At 39.5% G+C, this 22,948-nt stretch overlaps 2 protein-coding genes across 6 annotated transcripts in view; both read left to right on the forward strand.

The window, feature by feature from the left end:
* The first annotated feature begins 1,190 nt into the window (after positions 1-1,190).
* C6H2orf66 (chromosome 6 C2orf66 homolog) lies at positions 1,191-2,535 on the forward strand. The gene is given in 2 exon segments (XM_060152400.1): positions 1,191-1,310; positions 2,356-2,535. Coding segments are annotated over 2 exon segments (300 nt in total).
* The window catches only part of GTF3C3 (general transcription factor IIIC subunit 3), a 37,086-nt gene continuing 16,636 nt past the window's right edge, over positions 2,499-22,948 (forward strand). Inside the window, exons 1-9 of one of the 5 annotated variants that reach the window (XM_060151379.1) lie at positions 2,499-2,554; positions 10,656-10,767; positions 12,414-12,531; positions 14,579-14,769; positions 15,282-15,405; positions 17,383-17,574; positions 18,090-18,255; positions 21,834-21,981; positions 22,519-22,618. In XM_060151379.1, the coding sequence (XP_060007362.1) occupies positions 14,629-14,769; positions 15,282-15,405; positions 17,383-17,574; positions 18,090-18,255; positions 21,834-21,981; positions 22,519-22,618 (871 nt within the window). In that variant the 5' untranslated portion in view covers positions 2,499-2,554; positions 10,656-10,767; positions 12,414-12,531; positions 14,579-14,628. Of the gene's footprint in view, positions 2,555-9,526; positions 9,730-10,655; positions 10,768-12,413; positions 12,532-14,578; positions 14,770-15,281; positions 15,406-17,382; positions 17,575-18,089; positions 18,256-21,833; positions 21,982-22,518; positions 22,619-22,948 lie in introns of those variants that run through there. The other 4 variants (XM_060151378.1, XM_060151380.1, XM_060151377.1 and 1 more) reach the window with 4 other exon arrangements.

Consider the following 22,948-nt stretch of genomic DNA (forward strand, 5'->3'; position numbering starts at 1 on the left):
CACAAAACATGTGCTATCTTTTTGCTCTATTTTGAAAGGGTATTATGATTAACCATACCACTATTTAAAACTTGTAAAGCTTCTTGAGATTCTAAGAAGAAGTATAAGGTATGGGTCACAAAGAGCAATTTTGTCTCTTGCAATAGAATTTTCTGTTTAAAAAAATGTGATTAATTTGAAAGGCTGATAGCTCCAAAAGAGCATTCTGTTAGGTGGGATAATCATTATCATATTCCCAGCTGCTGTGTACACACCTTCTCTTAAAAGTGAAAAAGGAGAAAGCCATTTTGCCGTGTGGAAGTGCCTTGTGTGTTCTATAACATCCAAATGAAATGTTCAGTGGTTGGAGGAGAGTCTGCTGTATTTAGGACAAATAGCTTCACTGTTAACCCTGAAGAAGCCTGAAGATGTGATTCTCAAGGGTCTTTGTGCTGTGGATGAAAATGGAATCATTATTTTTGAGCCCCCCACCCCCGCTCACATCAATGACTCCCACCTGCAGCCGATCCACTGGTTATAAGTAGCCATGAATCGCCTTGCAGATTGTAGGCAGGGTAAACAACCAGGGCCAGGCAAAACCAAACTCCTGGTAAGCTCTATTAGCTCTTTCTGTGTGTTTCATTTCCATTTCACACCTTGGGGTGGGATACAATCTCTACTTACACTGGTGTGGTGTGTGTCTGTCTCAGACCTGTGTGTAAGGTGCATCTTTCAGTTCGGGGTGTATATTTTTTTCTTTTCTCTCTCTTTTTTTTTTAAGACTGCTGTCTTAACACTTAAAGTAATTTAAGATTGGTTGTTTTTTTTTGTTGTTGTTATTGTTAAGAATTGCAGTTTCTTTGGAGACAACAAAGTGCAATTTTTTTCAGATGAAAAGGCATACTCACTTTCTAGGTTGTATTCATAATTGCTTTGTTTATCACTGTATAACATTCTCCTTATCATGGACTCCTTTAAGCTAATAATTGGTTTTAGGGGGGTTCATTAAGAAATGAATGTGGAAAAAAAGAGGGCTGCAAAATTCAGGTGAACCAATATGCTATTTCTTCTTCCTTGTCTCCCTTTAAAAATGTTTCCTCTTTCTCTTTTCTACTTTTGCCCTCCCTTCTCCTCTCTCTCCCTCCTCTATCTCTCTCTCTCTGGCCATTGACATTTCCCTGGTCCTTCCTTTCACTCAGCTTCCTTCCACAATGCCCAAAGCACTCCTGCTGCTGGCTGTTGCCCTGGTGCAACTTGGGCTTGTGCATGGAGCCGTGTTGAGAAACGAAGAAAAATAGAAGCCCCTCAACAATCCTAGAAACCGAGATCTGGTAAGAACAGCCACTGGGACATGCCAGGCTGCAGGGTGAAATTGGCACCTCCTTGGAGTTATGCACACTGCCCTCTGCTAGAGCACGGTGGAGAGGAGGCTGCCAAGGGCTGAGAAGATTCCCCAGCAGGACCAGAGAAGAATTTTGCTAGCCTAGTGGCCGGTGTTCTAGCCAATTTACACTTGTTTCTGTACGGAGAAACAAATGTATATTTAGAAATGACCTTATACACACATAGCACATTACATTTGTAAATATTATATACACATTGACTTCATAGCCTTAATTTCTAATATATTGATATATACAGAATCAAGAGCGTACCAGGGAATTACATTTTGCACAGCTTAGGTCGAACTGATAACAAAACAGATTCTCACATAACCAATACTTGCAAAGCTCCATTGCAAAAACTGAAAGTCGACCTGCATTCTTTTCAATTTGCTAGGCATTGTTTTCAACATAACGTTATCTAGGAAATAGAATTCAAAATACCAGTAAAACTTCTCTTTTAAAAATATGCCAAATACAGTAAACATGATGACATTACGATTTCAAAATATAGTTTTTCTAAAGAAAATGATGTGAAATATACCAATATAGGATTAAAACAATCAAAGAGCACTTTGCATAGCTTCTGTGTATTCACAGAATACACAGCTGAAAACCCCACGTCTGAGATGACTGGGATCTATCTCACCATCGATCCGAGAGGAGACACCTGAGCTCTGATCACCGTGGAGTTCAGTTTCATCTCTGACTTCAGTACTCAGAGATGGCCAATGAATCTTCTCACTGTGGGCTGTTAAATAATTGATATTCAAGAATGGTGAATTATCTTTGTTTAGAGTTGAAATGTCACGTAGAAAGGAGGGGGAAGGGGAGAAGGAGCCACAGCTTGTGTTTCTGAGTTTTCCACCTCCTGCCTCGTGGGTTAGCTCTAAAGTCAATTTGGGGGGGAAATGAGAGGGGAAAAATACTCATCTTTGAGTATTTGGAGTGTTTAAATGATAAATGACATTGAACATTTTCTTTCTCTCTTCAGTTTTTCAGAACCCTTCAGGCATATTTTAAAGGAAGAGGTCTTGATCTTGGAATGTTTTCAAATATTTCCTCCATGAACGAGAATCCCGGACCTCTCTCTTTCCAATCAGAACTTATTGCTTCTGCATTTGCAGATTATGAAGAACAGAAAAACTCCTTCCCCAATTACCTCAAAGTCTGAATGTTTCTTCTGAGTGCAGGTAAAACTCATCCCTTTATTCCCAGCATCTATCTAAACATACAACTCAGTCATAAAGAGGTTTAGAAAATATTTATTTGAAAAATGATTTTATTTCCTCATGTAAATAACTGCTCAGTTCTGATGATACTCATCACTGTTAATACTCTGATTTGGTTCATATATTTTACAGTCTGGTTTTAAAAAGAAATGACGGTTATGATTTTTAAAGCATAGTTTTCTGGGGAGAGATATATTAAAATAGTAGAACTATCACTCAATAGAATTATGAAATATAATTAAAAACCACATACTTATACCTATATCTTTTTTCAGACCAGGTCATAGAGCTAAATTATGTGGAAAATTATCTGTAAAGAAATATATTGAGCTGTACAGTTGGATTAAATGGATAGTAAAAATTTAAAAGAATGGTTTCTTTTGGGAGAAAGTATTAAGCATATATTTGAGCTTGAACTTCCTCACCTAGAGGGGGAAAAAGAGTAGACTATTAGTAAAGATGGCCCTACATAGGAAAAAAATTAGAAATTTATGTCTAAGATTTGAATTTTACTATTCTTATTACTTTAGCATTCCTGTCAAATAAATACCTACCATTTAAAAAGGAACAGGTATGGTGCAGTCGAAGAAAATATACTATGATTCTAGTCTGTTAGCTTTTCATTTGGCTGAATAATAAAGGGAACCGGGGCTTCCCTGGTGGTGCAGTGGTTGAGAGTCCGCCTCCCGATGCAGCGGACACGGGTTCGTGCCCCGGTCCGGGAGGATCCCACATGCCGCGGAGCAGCTGGGCCCGTGAGCCATGGCCGCTGAGCCTGCGCGTCCGGAGCCTGTGCTCCGCAACGGGAGAGGCCACAAGAGTGAGAGGCCCGCCTACGGCAAAAAATAAAATAAAATAAAATAAATTAATAAATAAAGGGAACCGAATCATAATTAAAATCTACTCTCATTCTTTCATGGGCATAGGATGAAATTGTGAGGAAGCAAACCATTGTTGCACTTCATCATGATTGTGAAAGGATTTTGATGATTAGCTCTTTTAAATGGGATGAATTTTTAAAAATAATGATTGTTATTCTAAGAGGATGCAATTTACCATGTGGTATATGCACTTGAGAACTGTCCTACAATGAGAAAATAAAATAGAATAAACACAAGTATATTAATGAAGGATCCCTTGACTATTTTTCACACTCAGGCCCTAGGGTAACAGACACTAAAACAGAATAATTGTTAATACCAAGTACCTATTTCAGTATGAGACAGTATTGCATACAAGTTGTTTGTAAGCCTTAGTTTATTCATCTATAAATTGCATATATGGATTTCTAATAAAAAGTATCAGAGAAAACATCAAATACATACTTTTGTGTGAGCATGAAACAAGGAAATATTTAAGAGCAGGAAAAAAGAGAAAGCACCCAGTTAGTGATATTGTAATATAATAATTATTCAACTTTGCAAAAGAAGCAAAGTTTCTGATTTGGAGAATATTTCATAAATACAAGCTCTCCTTTCCTAACAACTCTCATTAGGAAATGAAAACAAAAAGAGTTTTCACCGAACTATGTTGATCTTTGGGTCTTTGTGTTAATCTTCATTTTCCATTCGTTATAATGTTTTCTTTCAGATGTCTGGTGGTTTTAAAACTACAGACGAAGCTTCTCATTAGAAAAATTGATTCATGGTCATGGCTAAACTTTTATGGGTTTTTCCCTCCATTTTTGTTAATTTGTAATGATTTTATTCTACATTTTAGTCTACATAGCTCAAGCTATGTAAACAGCTTGAGCTTTGGGCCATATGTGACTTACGTGCATGGGTTTTTTTCTCAGTCAATAACCATAGATACCAGTGTAGAGCACGGCATATATTGCAAGGATTACAGAAACACCATAAAGTCAAAAGAAATGATCTTCTAAATTATGTTTCCTTTAAGCTTGTCTTCTATGTTTCTTACCTTTTATCAATCTGTTTTTATTTGAAAGGGACATTGCTCATTTTTACTTTAGTTCATTGTATGTAACAGGAATTTGGGTTTTAAATTTATCTTTTTCCTAAAAGGAAGATGCATTCCCATGGTCAGCATATGCTATTGAAAGATCTCACAGTCTTAGTTACATATCAAGGGAGAGTAAGTGATGAATATCCACAATTAAGTTGAAATGGAAGGCAAAGGAACGTGGGATTTTAGGAGTCTCTTGGGCCTCTGGGAGATGTTCTCTGACACGATGTTCAGAGGTGGACATTGTGCTACACCAGATATCCTAGCCATGCCTCACCTCTGGCTCTTCCACATACAACCTCAGGAAGGGAGAGGAGAAACAGGTGGATTTCCCTTCTTTCATAACCAACCCTCTTCCTCCACCCACCCCTCCCCAACTGAGGCTGTATCATTCTGATTCTCATATTCTCATCTGAAATAGCTACTTTTCTTTATGAAGAGCTGCATCATTTTCTCTGATTTCTGCAAAAGGAACACTGTACTAGAAGGAAACAGTGTAATCCTAAAAACACTAGTCTGTACATTCCAAAATAGTTTTCTGTGGCTTTTTTGTGGATGATTGATATTCAATATCAAGAATAAAATATTTATGCAGGAACAGATTCTATATCTGGTTCAATATGTTCTATTGTAATTAGTTGTATAAGTGTTTTCCCTGGAGGGTTGTGAGATATTTGTGAGCCAAGATCATATATAAGCCATTTTTATTTCTCCAGCACCTAGTACAATGCCTTGCATGTAGCAAGCACTCAATAAATACTTAATGAATTGAAATAAATGTGTGTTATTTTGCTATTAGTCAGACAGTAATGGAAGCTGCTTCTAGTTAATGCCAGACTTTTTTGTTTTACCATTTAAAAGATATGTTATTATTATTTATAATTATATTTTATGTTTGGCTGCATTGGGTCTTCATTGCTGCGCGTGGGCTTTCTCTAGTTGCGGTGTGTGGGCTTCTCATTGCAGTGGCTTCTCTTGTTGCGGAGCACGGGCTCTAGGTGTGCGGGATTCAGGAGTTGTGGCATGCAGGCTCAGTAGTTGTGGCTTGCAGGCTCTAGAGCTCAGGCTCAGTAGTTGTGGCGCACGGGCTTAGTTGTTCTGTGGCACGTGGGATCTTCCCGGACCAGGGCTCGAACTCATGTCCCTTGCATTGGCAGGCAGATTCTTAACCACTGCGCCACCAGGGAAGTCCTATAAGTAATTATTGATGAGTTATTCCTCATAAAAATAAGCCTGTTCAGATAAATGGTAGAGTGGTAGGGAGTGCTTCACCCCTGTCCAGTTCCACTCAAGTACCAGTGACTGGCTTTCCCTTTCCCTTTCACCACTCCTGCTCTGGTTGTCAAGAGCTCCACAAAGGGAATGTTTATTAGTTTTAAGGCCTCTGAAAAGGAAGGGCATCTACAGGGGACTTTTAGCTATGAGCTTGCAAAGTCTCAGCACAGGACATGCATCCTTCTGCTGGAAAATTCCTCACAACTGGCAGGTAGCTGTTGATGGGAGGCCTACACTCCACTAGACTAGAGTTTCTTATCAGTGATGGTATTGTCAGTTGGGGAAGGACAAGTCTTCGTGGTGACCATTTAGCACACCTGGTCCCCAGACAATGTATAGTGGTATATTAGTGATTCCCCCCCCCCCGCCGCGCTATTATTTTGACCACCAAAACCTCCCTATTCACATTTCTTTTTTTTGTTGTTGTTGTTGTAGTTCAAACATTTTTTTTTTTAACATCTTTATTGGGGCAAAACTGCTTTACAATGGTGTGTTACTTTCTGCCTTATAACAAAGTGAATCAGTTATACATATACATATGTTCCCATATCTCTTCCCTCTTGCGTCTCCCTCCCTCCCACCCTCCCTATCCCACCCCTCCAGGCTGTCACAAAGCACCGAGCCAATATCCCTGTGCCATGCGGCTGCTTCCCACTAGCTGTCTACCTTACTACGTTTGTTAGTGTGTATATGTCCATGACTCTCTCTTGCCCCGTCACAGCTCACCCCTCCCCCTCCCCATAACCTCAAGTCCGTTCTCTAGGAGGTCTGCGTCTTTATTCCTGCCTTACCCCTAGGTTCTTCATGACATTTTTTTTCTTAAATTCCATATATATGTGTTAGCATACGGTATAGTGGTATATTAGTGATTCCCCACCCCCCGCGCTATTATTTTGACCACCAAAACCTCCCTATTCACATTTCTAAAAGGCCACTGGGGAAGTGATTTTGTCCTTGGCCGAGAACTGTCGTTAGGAAAACAGCAGAAGTGTAGTGTTTCCTGCAATGAAAATAAGTGTTCTGCAGGTGATCTAGGCTCCCAAGAGGTCTGTGGTCCTTCTCTGCATAGGTCCTTAACAGCCTCTCAACACTGACTCTGCTCCTCTTTGATGAGCATTCCATTCCCCATCCCTAGGACATGGCCTATTGTCCCCTATCCCGGGTCTAGTGTGGTCAAGAACTATTAAGGGTGTGAGATTTTACCCGATTTGCAAGCTACACACTGGCTGCTGCAATTTCACAGATCCTGGTGGGCCCTGAGACCAGTGGGTCTAAGGCAATAGACTTTATTATTCATGGCTCAGCAGGCAGCATGTGTTTTACATTCCTATTGGTTCTCCTTGTCCCCCAAGTATCATGGGGGCCATGTGGAGGTGAGTCCAGGTGTTTACTGGGCACTAGTTGGTTTGTGCCCCAGTTGAGGAACCCCAAACTTAGGAAATCCCCACTCTTACAAGGGGGCTACATGCCCAAACATGCCCAACCTTTGCCCCAGAGGGAAATATTATCATACTGGTCAGAAAACAAATCTGCCCTCTGTCCCAGAGGGAGACAAATCTCTATCTTTCAAGGCTGTTTGTTCTCCAGACATCCTTGAAAAGATAGTCCAGAGTGAAAGCAGTCACAAGTTTTTGCAAAAAAGTGAGAGAACCATGGGAAAATTGTCTCCCCAAAAGTGTCACACCCCATCCTGGCTCCTCCCCTTGAGAAAGGAGGGAGTCATTCCCTCCCTGTGTACTCTTCATGCTTTCATCATGGTATAAATTCAATGTTCTGCTTTCTTCAGACATTCCATTTTGATTCTCAGAAATCAGTCTGAAAGTCTGAAAAGTTTCTTCTTGCTATTTTCATTACTGCTATAACAATTCTACTTCATCTCAAGGTAATGTGGATGCCTCTGACTCACCAGGGGACACATCACTTACAACAAAGTAGAGAAAAGAAAAGCAGAAAGATTCCAATTTCAAGACCTGTTGCTACATTCTGACCTGTAAAAAAAAAACAAAAAAACAAAACTGTCACATCATCAAGGTGTTCCACAGCAGAAAAAATGTTCTCCCACCCCTTGCTTCCTGCTGCAAATCTCTGCAATGTGAATCTATATCATCACAATTGTTATTCCCATATTCCAGGCAGCCAATAACAAACAAGCTAGTCTAAGCCATCTGGGTCTTAGGAGAACATTCTCCTTACCAGGTGACCAGATTTGCTCCTTTTGATTTCCTTCTTTTCTCCTAAGGACTAGAGACTCGACTTCCTCTCAAATGCAATTCCCTGACAGCCTGGAGAAATCCAGGGGGGAATTTACCTATTAGGGATTTCTGTGGATTACCTTATTCCAACCCACTCACCTAGCCTCCCATATTTTATACCCAGATAGGGCCCTGAGGATCCTTTATCATGAGAAAGGAATGACTTCCAGCTGGAGATTTTTTCTCTCACCTGGAAGTTCCCCTCTTACAGGTCCTGGCCCCTCATTCTCCCATCCAACTGTTGCTTTTCCTCATTTGGATTGTCATAAAGAGGCACCAATGGCCAAGCCAGGTGATAGGCTCCCTGTAACTTGTCCCTAACCTCAGCTTCGTATTGAGCTGCATTCCGTACCTCTTATCCCTTGCCGATTCCCAAGGCACTTTCAGTTCCATCCAGTTGAATTCATAAATGTGTTTTGAGCATAGATTACTAGCCTACAGAGGAAAGTTCACAAAGATGTATCAGGTAGTGCTGTTCTCAAGATGTTGACAGCTACCTAGTGTCTTTAGAAGAGGACAGCAGAGAAATAGTTATAAGACAAGGCAAAATATAGACCACAGGAGCGTGTAGGAGCTGAAGAAGTGTTCCACTGAGGAGAGGCAGTATATCATATTAATTCCAAGTATGGGATTTGGAGTCAGATAGACCAGGGTTTGAATCTTGGCTCTACTATGTATTAGATTCAGAACGTTGGCATTAGGAATAACATAAAATAATAAAATATAATCCAAAAGGATTATTTTGAGATATGAATGTAATATGCATAAGACAGTACACGGCCTGTATAGTAAATGGGCAATAGTGTATGCTAATCATAGCAAATATTTGATTCTCTCTAAAAGTTTAACTGTTAAGAAAAGAAGAAAATTTGGGTGAGAATTAGAGGTGGGACGTGAAGTCTAGATGACCTAGTTACAGACTGAGAAGGAGTCTGAGGAAAGGGACAGCTTGAGGATTTGTGGAAGAGGGGAAAACTGATGGTGCCATTGATTGGAGGAGATGAGAGTTAAACCATAAATTGTGGGAGGACTTTAGCTTTCTGTGTCAGGGCAGAACTGGAAAGTGGAACGTGCACGTGGCAGAGCAAATGGTTAAATTAAGAAAAAAAATCACTACACCAATGATTAAATTAATTTTAAAAACAAACATTCAAAAAAGAAATGGATTGAGAGTCAGAATTTTAATGGAGAATTGCGGGAAATGATGTAGATAAAGGAACATTTTCTTAAAGCACGTTTTTTTTTCCAACTCCTTAATAAGCTTAAACCGGAGGCCTGAGCCCAGCGGCAAGCGCGGCGACCCGGAGGGTCCAGCCGCTGTCCAGTCCGGGTCCTGCCCATGCCCACGTCGCCAGGAAGAGGCGGGGCCAGAAGCTCCTGCGGAACCCGAGCGCCGCGGTTGCGGCGCAGGCCGGGCAGGTTTCCCGGAAGGACTACGGGTCCTTGTTTTTAGCGACTTGGCGTGGGGGTAGCGTCTGGGAGCTTCTGCTTTTCCGTTTCTCTGTTTCGGTTTCTGGAACTGCACATCAGATCCCCGCAGACATGTCGGGGTTCAGCCCGGAGCTCATCGACTATCTGGAAGGGAAGATCTCCTTTGAGGAGTTCGAAAGGCGGAGAGAAGAGAGAAAAACCCGTGAGAAGAAAGTGAGGAGATAATGGGCCAGGATGCTCCCTACTATCTCGTCTCCCTAAAACACTTAAGAGAGATGTGGGGGACCCAGTAACCCCGTTCTCTGTGATGGGGCGGGCCGGGTACTTCCAGCAGTTTCTTCCCCTTATTACCGAAACTCGCGTTCTCACCTCGTCCCTGTTCTAAGCTCCTCTTCAAAACATTTCACCCACCAAAAAGCTTTTGTCTCGGTGGTAACCACTTACCTTTTTCTGTTGCCAAATAGTGCATTTTTTATTTGAGGGTAGCATAACGCTGGTAGATTAAATGGGGGGCGTGGGGAGTAGAGTTTGGAGGCAGTATCTGGTTCTAGTCCTAGCTTTGCCACTGTCTTCTTGCGCAACTCACCTCTCTTCTTTAGGCCTCAGTGTCTGTTTCTAGACGGAGTGATTTGAGCTTCCATTTTTGAGGAGTCTCCCAATGGTGTGGTGTAATCTTCCACAGAAAAGAGTGAATTTTCGTGTCTGATAACAAAATCTCTGGGACATATTTTTTTATACTTATGAGGAAATACGTGAACTTTCCATGTCTTCTCACTTGAAGTCCGAGGGAAAATAAAAGTAATTACACCTTTTGAGATTAGCTGTTGGATTCCTTCCTAAATCATGCAACTAATAGCGTCCCATCTCTTTTCATTTAAAAAGCAAGGATACAACGTATAGATTAATGAAATCATCAAGGTTTTAAAAATTATTTTTTACAAACGACTGATTCAGCCTGAAGGATGAGACCTAAGTACTATGAAATGCTTTGGCAATATTCAAATTTAGATTCCACATAATATGTATGTGTTCAGAGCTCAAGTCATAGAAATAGAGAATGAGGCAGATGCTGTATTCTCAACTGGGGAGCGCTAAATGTGCACTTGTTTTTGGAATCATTAATTAATTTTCAATCTCAGAGTCTTCAGGAAAAAGGCAAGTCATCAGCTGAAGAAAATCCAAATGACTCTGCAGTTCCATCATCATCAGGAGTTGACTGTACCAAATCTCAGGACGAAGATGTCAATGAAGGTATGTTAAGATCCCTACCTTAAATGCATTAAATGTTAAGGGTACCTAATAGTTTAGTGAAAGCATTATTTTTTTTTTTTTTCCTGCAGTGGTATTCTGTCATTGATGCCTGGCTTATTAGGAGCATAGTACTTGGTGTGTAAGAGGTGCTCAATAAATATTTGTTGAATTATTGATTATGATGATGGTTAGTTTAGTGGGTTATGTTTGTGGAGAAGTGTTTCAGATCGACATCAGCGTTTGTTTGGGAGCCATTTAGAGTCATTATTCTTTAAATTGACCCTCTCACTTGATTACTAATTCTTCTAGACTATACTCCCCCAAATTGTAATGAATTATACTTCTATACAAAGTGGCTTCCAAACCACTTTTTTAATTATGGGAGATAAGATAGAAATGTCAGAGTGGAAGGCCAGTTGGCTCCATATGGGACCTCACACACACAAGAGGTATCTTGGTATGTTACCTCATGCCAGGATCCAGTCCTCAGCCCTGCATGACTGGGTATTATATTTGGTTGCTGCACCCAGAGTAATTAAACTCATGAGAGCCTAAGTGATGAATTATTATGCAAATCTATTAATTTCTGGTGATTGAAACACCTTTTTAGTGATCAGAATACTGATGATAGTTCATGGTATCCATTTACCCATGTCAAGTAACCTGGGATACTGAACTATCAGTTAGAATTTAGCTTTGGGTGTAAGGTCTGATTGAGAACTTAATTAAACTTTCTAGTCCTAGTGGGTAGAAATAGAGGCTGGTTCTTTCCCCTCCAAACAAATAAGACTTGACACAGAGAAAACACTAGTAGGGTGGACAGAAAACGAACAGGCTTTGTTACTGCTTCCTTGGACCAAGTGGGGAAGAAAGGGTAAAGAGGAGAGAAAATTGGGGTTATAGTTTCTTACCTTGCCAGGCAAGTGTGGTGAAAAATGGGGCTGAAATTGTTCTAAAACCTGTGAGTCCTTCCTTATCTGCTCAGAGTAGGAGCTGCTCTTCCATCATCACATCTTTGAGGTGCAACTGTAGTACCAGACACCATGGGGTGCCTGCCAGTTTTCTTACCTAAAGCTGCCCCTGAGAGGTGCCCATTAGGCCCTCCCTAAAAAAAGGTGGTTAGTTGAATCCCATTCTAGCTCCCCATGAGCAGTCAGGCATACTAGCCTCAGCTCAAGTAATCCCATCAGTCCTTTTAAGATATTAAACTCCCAATTTCCCAGGAAGGTATTGTCCCAGAACTTTACCAAGACCTTTGGTAACTGTGAACATGTATTCAGAGCAGAGGAAGGGGTCAGTTTTGAACAGGTAAAGTCTGCTAATTGGAATATATGGCCACTAGAGTCATTGTCTTTTTCCTCCTATACATTGGTGAATTCTACTGCAAAATTCTTATTCTTGAGCACCAGGCAAATAGGGACTTCTTTTAATTTCATTTTCAGTTAATTGTTGCTGATATAAAAATTGCAGTTAATTTTTGTATATAGACTTTGTATCCAGGAACCTTGCTAATTCATGAATTCTGACAGTTTTTATGCAAAGATTGTTTTGGATATTCTATGTATATAATCATGTCATCTGTGAATGACAGTTTTATTTCTTCCTTAATCTTTATGTCTTTTATTTCTCTTCCCTTATTACATTAGCTAGGACCTCCAGGACATCCAGTAAAATATTGAAAGGAGCAGTGATAGTAGGCATACTTGTCTCATTCCTGATGACTTTGAATAATTAACCGTTAACTGTGTTTGTGGAAAATTTTCTGTAGGTACTGTTTATTAAACTGAAGTATTCCCTTCCTTTTCTAGTTGACTTAAAATTTTAATTAGGAATAGGTGTTGGATTTTATCAAATGCTTCTCTGGGGGAATTCCCTGGCGGTCCAGTGGTTAGGACTAGGCGCTTTCACTGCCAGGGCCCAGGTATGATCCCTGGCTGGGGAACTAAGATCCCACAAGCCATGCAGCATGACCAAAAAAGAAAAAAAAAATGCTTCTCTGTATCAAGATGATCATATGACTTTTCTTTTTCTGTACTGTAATAAATTTTATTGATTTATTTTACACCGTTTTTTCATATTTATTTTGGGTGTTTAGAATTCTTGAAGATGATCATTATGACTTCATAATAATAATTACTATTTGTTGCTCAGAACATGTGGGTTTTTTTCATTCTCTTCTTCCTTAAGTATATTGACTATCTCATTTATCCAGCATCTTTGGGATTTGAGGTATTTCACATAAGTGAATAAGCTTAAGGATTTTTGAATATATATATATTTAAAATTTTAACTGTTGTAGCTTTTCTAAAATATGCTACTTGTCTCTGCTTTAACAGAAAATTGGCTTCTCAGCTTAACTTTTCTCTTTTTTTTTTGTTTTTTTTGTTTGTTTGTTTTTGCGGTACCCGGGCCTCTCACTGTTGTGGCCTCTCCTGTTGCGGAGCACAGGCTCCGGACGCGCAGGCTCCGTGGCCATGGCTCACGGGCCCAGCCGCTCGCGGCATGTGGGATCTTCCCGGACCGGGACACGAACCCGCATCCCCTGCATTGGCAGGCGGACTCTCAACCACTGCGCCACCAGGGAAGCACCATCAGCTTAACTTTTCTTGATCATTCAAGATAATCATTATGAGGGCTTCCCTGGTGGCGCAGTGGTTGGGAATCCGCCTGCCAATGCAGGGGACATGGGTTTGAGCCCTGGTCCAGGAAGATCCCACATGCTGTGGAGCAGTTAGGCCTGTGCACCACAACTACTGAGCCTGCGCTCTAGAGCCTGTGTGCCACAACTACTGAGCCTGCGTGCCACAACTACTGAAGCCCGTGCACCTAGAGCCCGTGCTCCACAACAAGAGAAGCCACCACAATGAGAAGACCTCGCACCACAGCGAAGAGTAGCCCCTATTCGATGCAACTAAAGAAAGCCTGCATGCAGCAATGAAGACCCAATGCAGCCAAAAATAAATAAATAAATACATACATACATTTATTAAAAAAAAAAAGATAATCATTATGAACTTACAAAAATCATTTTACTGTAGTGATATCCTCAGATACAGATGAAATATGTCATGTTATTTTGTTCCTGAAATAATAATAGTATTTTAATTTTAATAATAGCATTTATTAAGCCCTTACTATATGCTGGGCATTTTTCTAAGTACATATATATAAAGACTCATCTCATCCTCAGAGTTACCCTATAAGGCAGACATTATTGATCCCTTTTACAAATGAGCAAACTGAGGTACAGAGAGCTTCAGTAATTTGCCCAAGGTAACACAGCTGCTGATAGATGGAGATGAAGTTTGAAACCAGACAGCTTGGCTTTAGAGACCTCACCTTAAACCACTGTGCTATACCCACTGGTTATGTATCACCTTAAACTACTGTGCTACACCCCCTGGTTATGTACCACCTTAAACCACTGTTCCATACCTCCTAGTTATGTACCACCAGACTTTTTTAGTTCTTAGGTCTATGTCCTACAATTCTTTTATTTTTTTTTCCTCTCTGCTTTTAACAGTTACCGTGTGTGCTTCTGATTTCCCACTAATTTTGCCTGTATGTCTGGGTAAGGCCTAAAGGATGAGTCAGCACTTCCTGCAGAGTAAAATACATGGCTTTGTGACAGCTTTCCTCTTTGGATTTTTTTTGGGGGGAGTGTTCATTTGTCTGTGTTTTTCTTTCAAGTTTGGTATTGCTGGGGTAGAAATTTATATTCCAGAAAATACTGTTTGTTTTTTCTTGCAACTAGTAAGTATGCTGAAGCTTTCTTTTTTTTTCTTTTCAACCTCAATGTCTTTGTCTTTAGGAGAAACATCAGATGGAGTCAGTAAGTCAGTTCACAAGGTCTTTGCTTCCATGCTTGGAGAGAATGAAGATGAGGAGGAGGAGGAGGACGAGGAGGAGGATGAGGAGGAGGAGACACCTGAGCAACCCACTGCAGGCGACGTGTTTGTATTAGAGATGGTTCTCAATCGTGAAACCAAGAAAATGATGAAAGTAAAGTGTTTCTTATTTTCGTATTTATAAATGGAATGTAAACATGTGATAAAGAAATTGAAAAAGAATCTTTAAATTATACATATATTCTGAAAGAATTCAAACTGTAAGAAAGGAAACACTATGAGACAACTACTGTTACTGGTTTCTTATGTTTCATTTTAGAGATTTTTAAATGTAAAACTTTAATTATTGCATGTCTCAAAATGTACTGTCGTTTTGCTATTAAAAGGTCCATATTGTAACTTGATATTCTTTTAACCAAGTTCATTCTGAGTAGATAAGTTTGAAAGGAGAATCTTCAGTAGATTGCGTCATAAATCTCCTGACATATAAATCCATTTTATAGCATCCAGTTCCACATTTGTTCTAATTAGTAATTTAGTAATGCCTGACCAGTTTGGTTTTTGCTTTCTTTAAATATTTTACTGTGATTTGAACTTGCTACTGTAGGAAAGTTTTGTTGGATTTGTTTTTTGTTTGAATCTAAATGTCATTTTTGTTCTGTACAGGAGAAAAGGCCTCGGAGTAAACTTCCCAGAGCTCTGAGAGGTCTCATGGGTGAAGCCAACATTCGCTTTGCTCGAGGAGAACGTGAAGAGGCGATATTGATGTGCATGGAAATCATAAGACAAGGTATTTAATGTGGGGATTATTGACAATAGCAGTTTAATAGTCTGACTTGTTTTTTTTAATAAATGTATTTATTTTTGGCTTCATTGGGCCTTCGTTGCTGTGCGTGAGCTTTCTCTAGTTGCAGCGAGCAGGGGCTACTCTTCGTAGCGGTGTGCAGGCTTCTCATTGCGGTGGCTTCTCATTGCAGAGCATGGGCTCTAGGGCCCATGTGGACTTTCGTTGTGGCATGTGGGCTTCAGTAGTTGTGGCGTGCGGGCTTAGTTGCCTCATTTGAACTCGTGTCCCCTGAATTAGCAGGTGTATTCTTTTTTTTTAGCAGGTGGTTTCTTAACCACTGCACCACCAGGGAAGCCCTAATAGTCTGATTTTTAAAACAAGCGGAGGAGCAGCTCACTGTGCTATTTGGAAAATATATTCAGAAGCTTGGAGGTGATTGTGATAACAGTGATTTACCACTTTTCACATTGAATAGGTATCATTGCCAAGAAAATGAAAATCGCAGAGTATGATTCAATGAAATATCATTAATATTTATTGAACTCTTACAGGCTTTTTTAAAATTTGTGTGTTTTTGAATGTTTCATTTTAGGAGCTTTAGGCTTTTATAGTATTAGTCTTTTTAAAATATGGCAAACAAATTATTTTAAAAACCACTTTTGAAGAGTATTCTTTTATCTTCTGTTTTCCAAATCAGACCGTGTTAGATTATTTTAATCTACTTTTTGATAAAAGACACAGTATATACTTGTCATCTTTCCATTAAACTGCAAACCTCAGGCATACTGAAGGTCACTTTTTGACTAATCACTTATATTTATTATTTTGCTCTCCTGATGTGTTGCCAAATGATGCCCTGCATAGTGGCAGGGATAGTTGTACTAGAGTGAACTTTCAATTTATCTTTTCAGTATTTTGGCATTTCCTTTCATTTAGTCTAGGGTCCTTTTAGAAATCTTGTAAGATTCCTGGATTATTCATTAGAGTAATTTGAAGGCGCTGCTTTTCCTCTTTTACCCCATCAGAAATAAGATTAATCGAATTTTTTCCTTTAGGGTATTTTGTTTGGTTCCTACTTTCAGTATTATCTGTTCCTTTATTTGTTTATAATTGTTTATTTTGACAATTACCTTTGATTTTAATCCCTTGTGATCTTAGAACCTCAATTCAAAAACATTATTTCAGAAATGTGGATTAACCTTTCACTTTGATAATCTGGATTTAGGCGCTACTTATGTATCTTCTGTCCATTAATCCCATACTCCTTCGGTGTGGAAGCCGGATCATGAAGATTTAACCCCACTGATATGGCTGATGCTCATTAGGATGAACTTGCTGAGTTAGTGAGCCTTGTTTAGCCTTAGCAAAGGGGGATTTTCTTGAAGGGGGCATGGTAGAGAGTAGGGTTTTTCATGAAATTACACCTGCCTACAGAAAAGAGTATCTTAAAAATGTGAAAATATACTAAAGCAAATATAATCTGTTTATTCTTTTTTATAAATAAATTTATTTTATTTATTTATTTTGGCTGCATTGGGTCTTCGTTGCTGTGTGCAGGCTTTCTCTAGTTGTGGCAAGCGTTGAGGTGTGCAGGCCTCTCATCGCAGTGGCTTCTCTTGTTGCGGAGCACGGGCTCTAGGCGCACGGGCTTCCGTAGTTGTGGCTCGCGGGCTCTAGAGCACTGGCTCAGTAGTTAGTGGCGCATGGGCTTAGTTGCTCTGCAGCATGTGGGATCTTCCCAGACCAGGGCTCGAACCCATGTCCCCTGCATTGGCATGTGGATTCTTAACCACTGCGCCACCAGGGAATCCCCTCTACTGTTTATTCTAAATTCCATGAAGTGGTTTGTATAATTCTGCTCAAGTTATTTAAAAAGTTTAAATATTAGAGAAAGGATCCATAGTGTGAAACATGGAATTGACATCAGCTCAAGCCTCTTCCCTCAACCAATGGAATTTTTTTTTTTCATATTCATTATAGCTCCTTTGGCTTATGAGCCATTTTCTACTCTTGCTATGATATATGAGGACCAAGGTGACATGGAGAAATCACTGCAGTTTGAGTTGATTGCTGCACATTTAAATCCCAGTGACACTGAAGAATGGGTTAGATTGGCAGAAATGTCCCTGGAACAAGACAATATTAAGCAGGCTATTTTTTGCTACACAAAAGGTAATAAAAGTGTTTTTCTCGTTTCCTTTGATAAAATGTTATATAATAGGTTTTTTGATCAATGTACTTGCTCTTCTGGGGTGATGTTAGCTGAAATATATTTATTCCTTATATTCTGTTATACCAGAGGTAGGTATTTGGGCTCCCTGTATTTTCATGTTTATCAGCAACTTTCTTTATATTGTGAGCTAATATTGCACAAAAGTTGGTTGAAGAACAGGACCTTCAGTTTCCCACCAAGATCAGTGTTGGTTCTAAGCTGTTCCTTGAGGGTTAATATTAGACTTCAGTGACCAAATGGAGATTAATGTGGAGATTTCAGGTTCTATTTGGTCTTAGATCAAGCCTAGTCTAGAGTTCCTGTGAAGGTAGATTTATTCCAGAATAACCCACTTGGTTGTATTGGAGAATTAGTTTAGAGTGTTTAATAGATTTTCTGAAAAGAAGGTGGGTCACACCCAGGTACCATGAACCCCTTTTTATGATATTATTTATATTCCTTCTTTTCTTTTTAGCACTTAAATATGAACCTACTAATGTCCGTTATCTGTGGGAGCGATCAAGCCTTTATGAACAGATGGGAGATCACAAAATGGCAATGGATGGTTATAGGCGTATTTTAAACCTTTTATCTCCGTCTGATGGAGAACGATTTATGCAATTGTCCAGAGATATGGCAAAGTAAGTTCAAAGTGAAATATATATAAATGCCCTCATTAATCATCTTATTTTAGAAATCAAAGCATATATTTGATGTGAATATACTTTTTATTGAGGTTCAGTGAAGTGTTTTACTTCTTGTATTTCATATTGTGCTTAAATATAGAGGTTTTCCCCCCCAGTACTTTTCTGTTTCCAAGTCAACTGTGTGATTGTTTAGAAAAATTTGGATATATGATTATCTTTCACATGCTCAGAAGTTTAAAAATGGAGCATGTTCTGAAACGATGACTAGGTTCCCAGGTTTTCATAATTTAGTTGAAGTTAGGTACATTTGCAGTAATATTAAATTATTGCAAATGTGCTATTGAAATGTTTGTGCTCTGAGATCTTCTTTAATCATTTTATCTTGAGCCTGTACTAGAATAACTTTTTTTTTTTTTTTTTTTGCGGTACGCGGGCCTCTCACTGTTGTGGCCTCTCCCATTGCGGAGCACAGGCTCCGGACACGCACGCAGGCTCAACGGCCATGGCTCACAGGCCCAGCCGCTCCACGGCATGTGGGATCCTCCTGCACCGGGGCACGAACCCATGTCCTCTGCATCGGCAGGCGGACTGTCAGCCACTGCGCCACCAGGGAAGCCCTAGAATAACATTTTAAGATGAAAATTTTTCTTTAGATTTGGCACATGCTACTGACTATGGTATATATTTTATTCTAAAATATGCCCAACTACATTCTCTTCTCTGATATGCTGTGCAGCAAAACAAGGCAGGGAACATTCTGGCTACATAATGCCTTGTATGCTTTCTCTTCTAGGATGTCTACTATTTCAGCCTAGGATTAACCATGTTAATCTATGATCTGGGTATTTTAGGTTAACCCTGTTAATTCCATGGCCATTGTCATGAAGATGCTTAGCCGTGAGATCACTCACTGTGCTTCAGAGATGGGCTATGTAGGAATACTGGAAGTGTTGTTAGGAAATTTGTTGAGGGGAGGCAACCCTTAATCGATCCCTGATGTATATGATGAACTTTGAGGATCTTCCCAGGTTACTTTCTTTTAGTCAGATCTTTGGCTGTCATACTGGTTAGCCCAGTAGGCTTCTACTTTATGAATTGTTAGATGGCCTGTGAGAGTAAATTTGTTTTCCACTTGTATTTATAATCTTGTCAGGAAAGGGTGGTAATGAACAGTTCTGCCACTGCCATAGAAGTCTTTCCTACATGGAATTCTGTTACTATAACTTCTGATTGATTAGACTTTCTCTCAGTCCCTACTTTCCCTCCGGAAATAATTATTGAGTATAAATTAGGTATTAGGTAGGCACTGTACAGGGCACCAGGAGATTCAGTATTGAATGAGTTTTACAATTTCCTGCTGTTTTGGAGCTTACATTCTAGTTGGGGGAGACAGGCAGTAAGCAAATAAACAACTAAATATGTCATATGTCAGATGTTGGTTAAGTGATATTAAGAAAGATGAAGCAGGGAAGAGAGATAAGTTGAGGAATAGGAGTGAGTTATTTTAAATAGGGGGATTAGAGAAGGACTTAATTCTTTATGTTATGGTCATACTGACCTGATAGTGAACTGAAGGAGATACGGGAATAGATATTAGGGAAGAGTATTATAGGCAAAGGAAATGGCAAGCACAAAGGTATGCTCAGGGAACAACATGGAAGCTGAGGGTTTAGGGGGAGCGCCGGAAGGGGTAATGTTAGAGAGGTATCAGGAAAAGATCCCTCGGCCCTTGTGGGTCATTATAAGTCTCTGACTTTTAATCTGAATGAGTTTGGAAGCCATTGGAAGTTTTTGAGTAGAAGAGTGACTTGATCTGATTTAAATTTTAAATGCATCAATTTTGGCTGCTCTTTTGAGAATAGATTGCGTAATGGGAAGGATAGAGCAGGGGGGAACAGTTAGGAAATTATTGTAGTAATTCATGGAAGGGATAATGTAGCTTGGACCAGGGTAAAAGCCGTAGGAGGTGGTAAGAAATAACCAGATTCTGGCTGTATTTTGGAGACTGAGCTCTAAGGATTTTCTGATGTATTGGGTATGAGGGAAGGTGTGTGTGTGTGTGAGTGTGTGTGTGTGTGTGTGTGAGAGAGAGAGAGAGAGAGAGAGAGAGAGAGAGAGAGAGAGAGAGATGGGGGGAGGGGCAGGAGGAGGGGAAACAGAAGGAAAGAGTTCTGAGAACTAAACCCTGAGGCACTACAGTGTTTAGAAGTCAGGAAGATGAGGAAGAAACAGCAGGGAGGCTGTAAGGAAATGGACAGTGAACTTGGAGGAAACTAGAACATGATATTCTAGAATTTTTTACTGAAGGAAGCACTTCAAGGAGGAGGGATGACCATCTGTGTGAAATACTGCAAGTAGATCACATAAAATGAGGACTAAGTATGAACATTGGAGATGGGTTGGGGGAGTCTGGGGGATAGGCAGCTCTTTGGAGAAATTTACTAGGGGAGCAGAAGAATGGGGAGATAATTGGAATGGGTTGTAGGGACAAGAGACAATTTTTAAGTTGGGAAAAATTACAGTATATTTGTATTCAGGTGGGAATGATCTACAACCAAGGAACATATTGAAGATTCATGAGAGAAGGGACAATTGCTTGATTGATATCCTTGAATAAATTGGAGGGAATGGGATCTAGTTGAGGGTTGGCCTTACGATAAAAGGAGAAGGCAGAAGATATGGCCATGGGTATGGGTAGGTAGTAGTAGGTAGATGTGTTGGGAGTATGTGGGATGTCTGATTTGAGTCTCTTTGTAAAATAAGAAGTGAGGTCATCAGCTGAGAGTGAGGATGGGAGACTTGTGGGTTTGGAGAAGAGAAGATGTGAAATAGCTGTCTGGGTCCTTGAGGTCTTGCTACCCCACAGACAGGAAGCATTTGTATTACCTGAGAGCCTGTCACAAATGTAGAATCTCAACCCTGCCCCAGCACTACTGGATCAGAATATGCCTTTTTATAAGATTCCCAGTTGACTTGTGTGCACATTCAAGTTTGAGAAGTCCTGGACTGGTAACTGTAGTAAGATTGCTGACCAGCACGATGGGCCCACTTGAGGCTAGTGGTCATTAATTTAGAGTTTAGTGAGCATGGGCAGCTGGGCAGCTGGTGGTGAAGGCATATTTGGATTAACTAGGGTTGGAGTTTTATCAGATGATTTTGTTAAAGGGAGAGAGGAGCAGGAGAAATGAGATGTGCAATGGAGTAATTATAATGTTGGATCACAGAGAAGGAGGAAACTGAGGACAGGAAGGGTGCAGAGACAGTGAAAAAATGGTAGGATCAATGCTTTGTAGATCCCATTGAGGTAGGAAAGTTGTTGGTATTGCATTACAGAGGAAGTGAGCTAGAATGATATGAAGTAGCTTTGGGAGACTGAGATGCTTAATGTTACGACATTACACATTTTTCTTTGGATCAGCTCTGATTATGATTTTAAAGAAGAGTTTTTTTCCTCCTCCCAAACTTTAAGAAGATGAAAATCATAGTTAATAGTTAGAGGGTCTGTGTAAGAAAATGAATTTTTATAATCTGAATTAAATAAGCTCTCATCCATTTTGCTGTTATTTTTTTAGGAGTTATTATGAAGCCAATGATGTTATTTCAGCTATTAACATAATTGAAGAAGCTTTCTCAAAGCACCAGGGCCTAGTCTCCATGGAAGATGTTAACATTGCAGCTGAACTATACATTTCTAATAAACAATATGACAAAGCTTTGGAGGTAGGAACACTTATGTGTTTCTCTGTTAGGTTTTGAACACGTTTCTGTGTTCTAGAAATTCTTACAAATTGACAATTCCCCATTTTAGTTATATATATTACTTATATTTTAAATTATATATTTAAAGTCTGTATGGGCACATTTAGATTTTATAATAGTCCTGTATGAAATATAAAATGTAGTTGCCATATAATAAAAGCTATTGCCGTTATCATAGGTACTAGATATGTCTGTCTTTCAGGGTAGCAGGACTCAGCAGCCAGACTGATTGCTATGATTCATTTCTTAATCTGTTGGGAAAATTAGATTGGTTTGATATAGAGAAATTACGTATTTTCAGTTAAGCATTAGTTAATATGATATAAAAATGTTAATATTTCACAGTGGTTCCCTATTTTAAAGAGACATACTGTTGCTTTTTATAGCCTATTTATGTTTTGTAAGGATTATTTGAATTAACTACAAATATTTGCATTGTGAAAAGGTTTTTCATACATACCTATCGTATTATTTCCTTTTCTTCCCCCATTCTTTTAGGTAATTACAGATTTTTCTGGAATTGTGCTAGAAAAAAAAACTACAGAAGAAGGCACGTCAGAAGAGAATAAAAGTTGTAGTTTCCTGTGCATAGGAGAGTGTGCGTAATCCTCTCTTGTTCATAATGTGGCATTTTGAAATTGATAGTTAGTGTTCTCATAACAAGTTTTCCCAAGGAGCAATTTTCGTAACAGAGATTCCATATCTTTTTCTTGTGAGTATTCACTCACAGGTAATCTTTTTTTAAAAAAAGAAAGTGTTTTCAGTCCCTTTTATTTCTCAATACATCCATTTGAACTTTGCATTTGTCATTGACCCAGGGTCCTGATAGTGCTATGTGAAAAAACGAATGAATTACCGAGGAACTTATCAAAAACCTTTAGAACTGAAGTAGTTTACTTTTCAAAAAGGGCTTAAAATGCTCTCTACT

The sequence above is a fragment of the Lagenorhynchus albirostris genome, chromosome 6 (assembly GCF_949774975.1).
Source record: "Lagenorhynchus albirostris chromosome 6, mLagAlb1.1, whole genome shotgun sequence".
Taxonomy (NCBI): Eukaryota; Metazoa; Chordata; class Mammalia; order Artiodactyla; family Delphinidae; genus Lagenorhynchus; species Lagenorhynchus albirostris.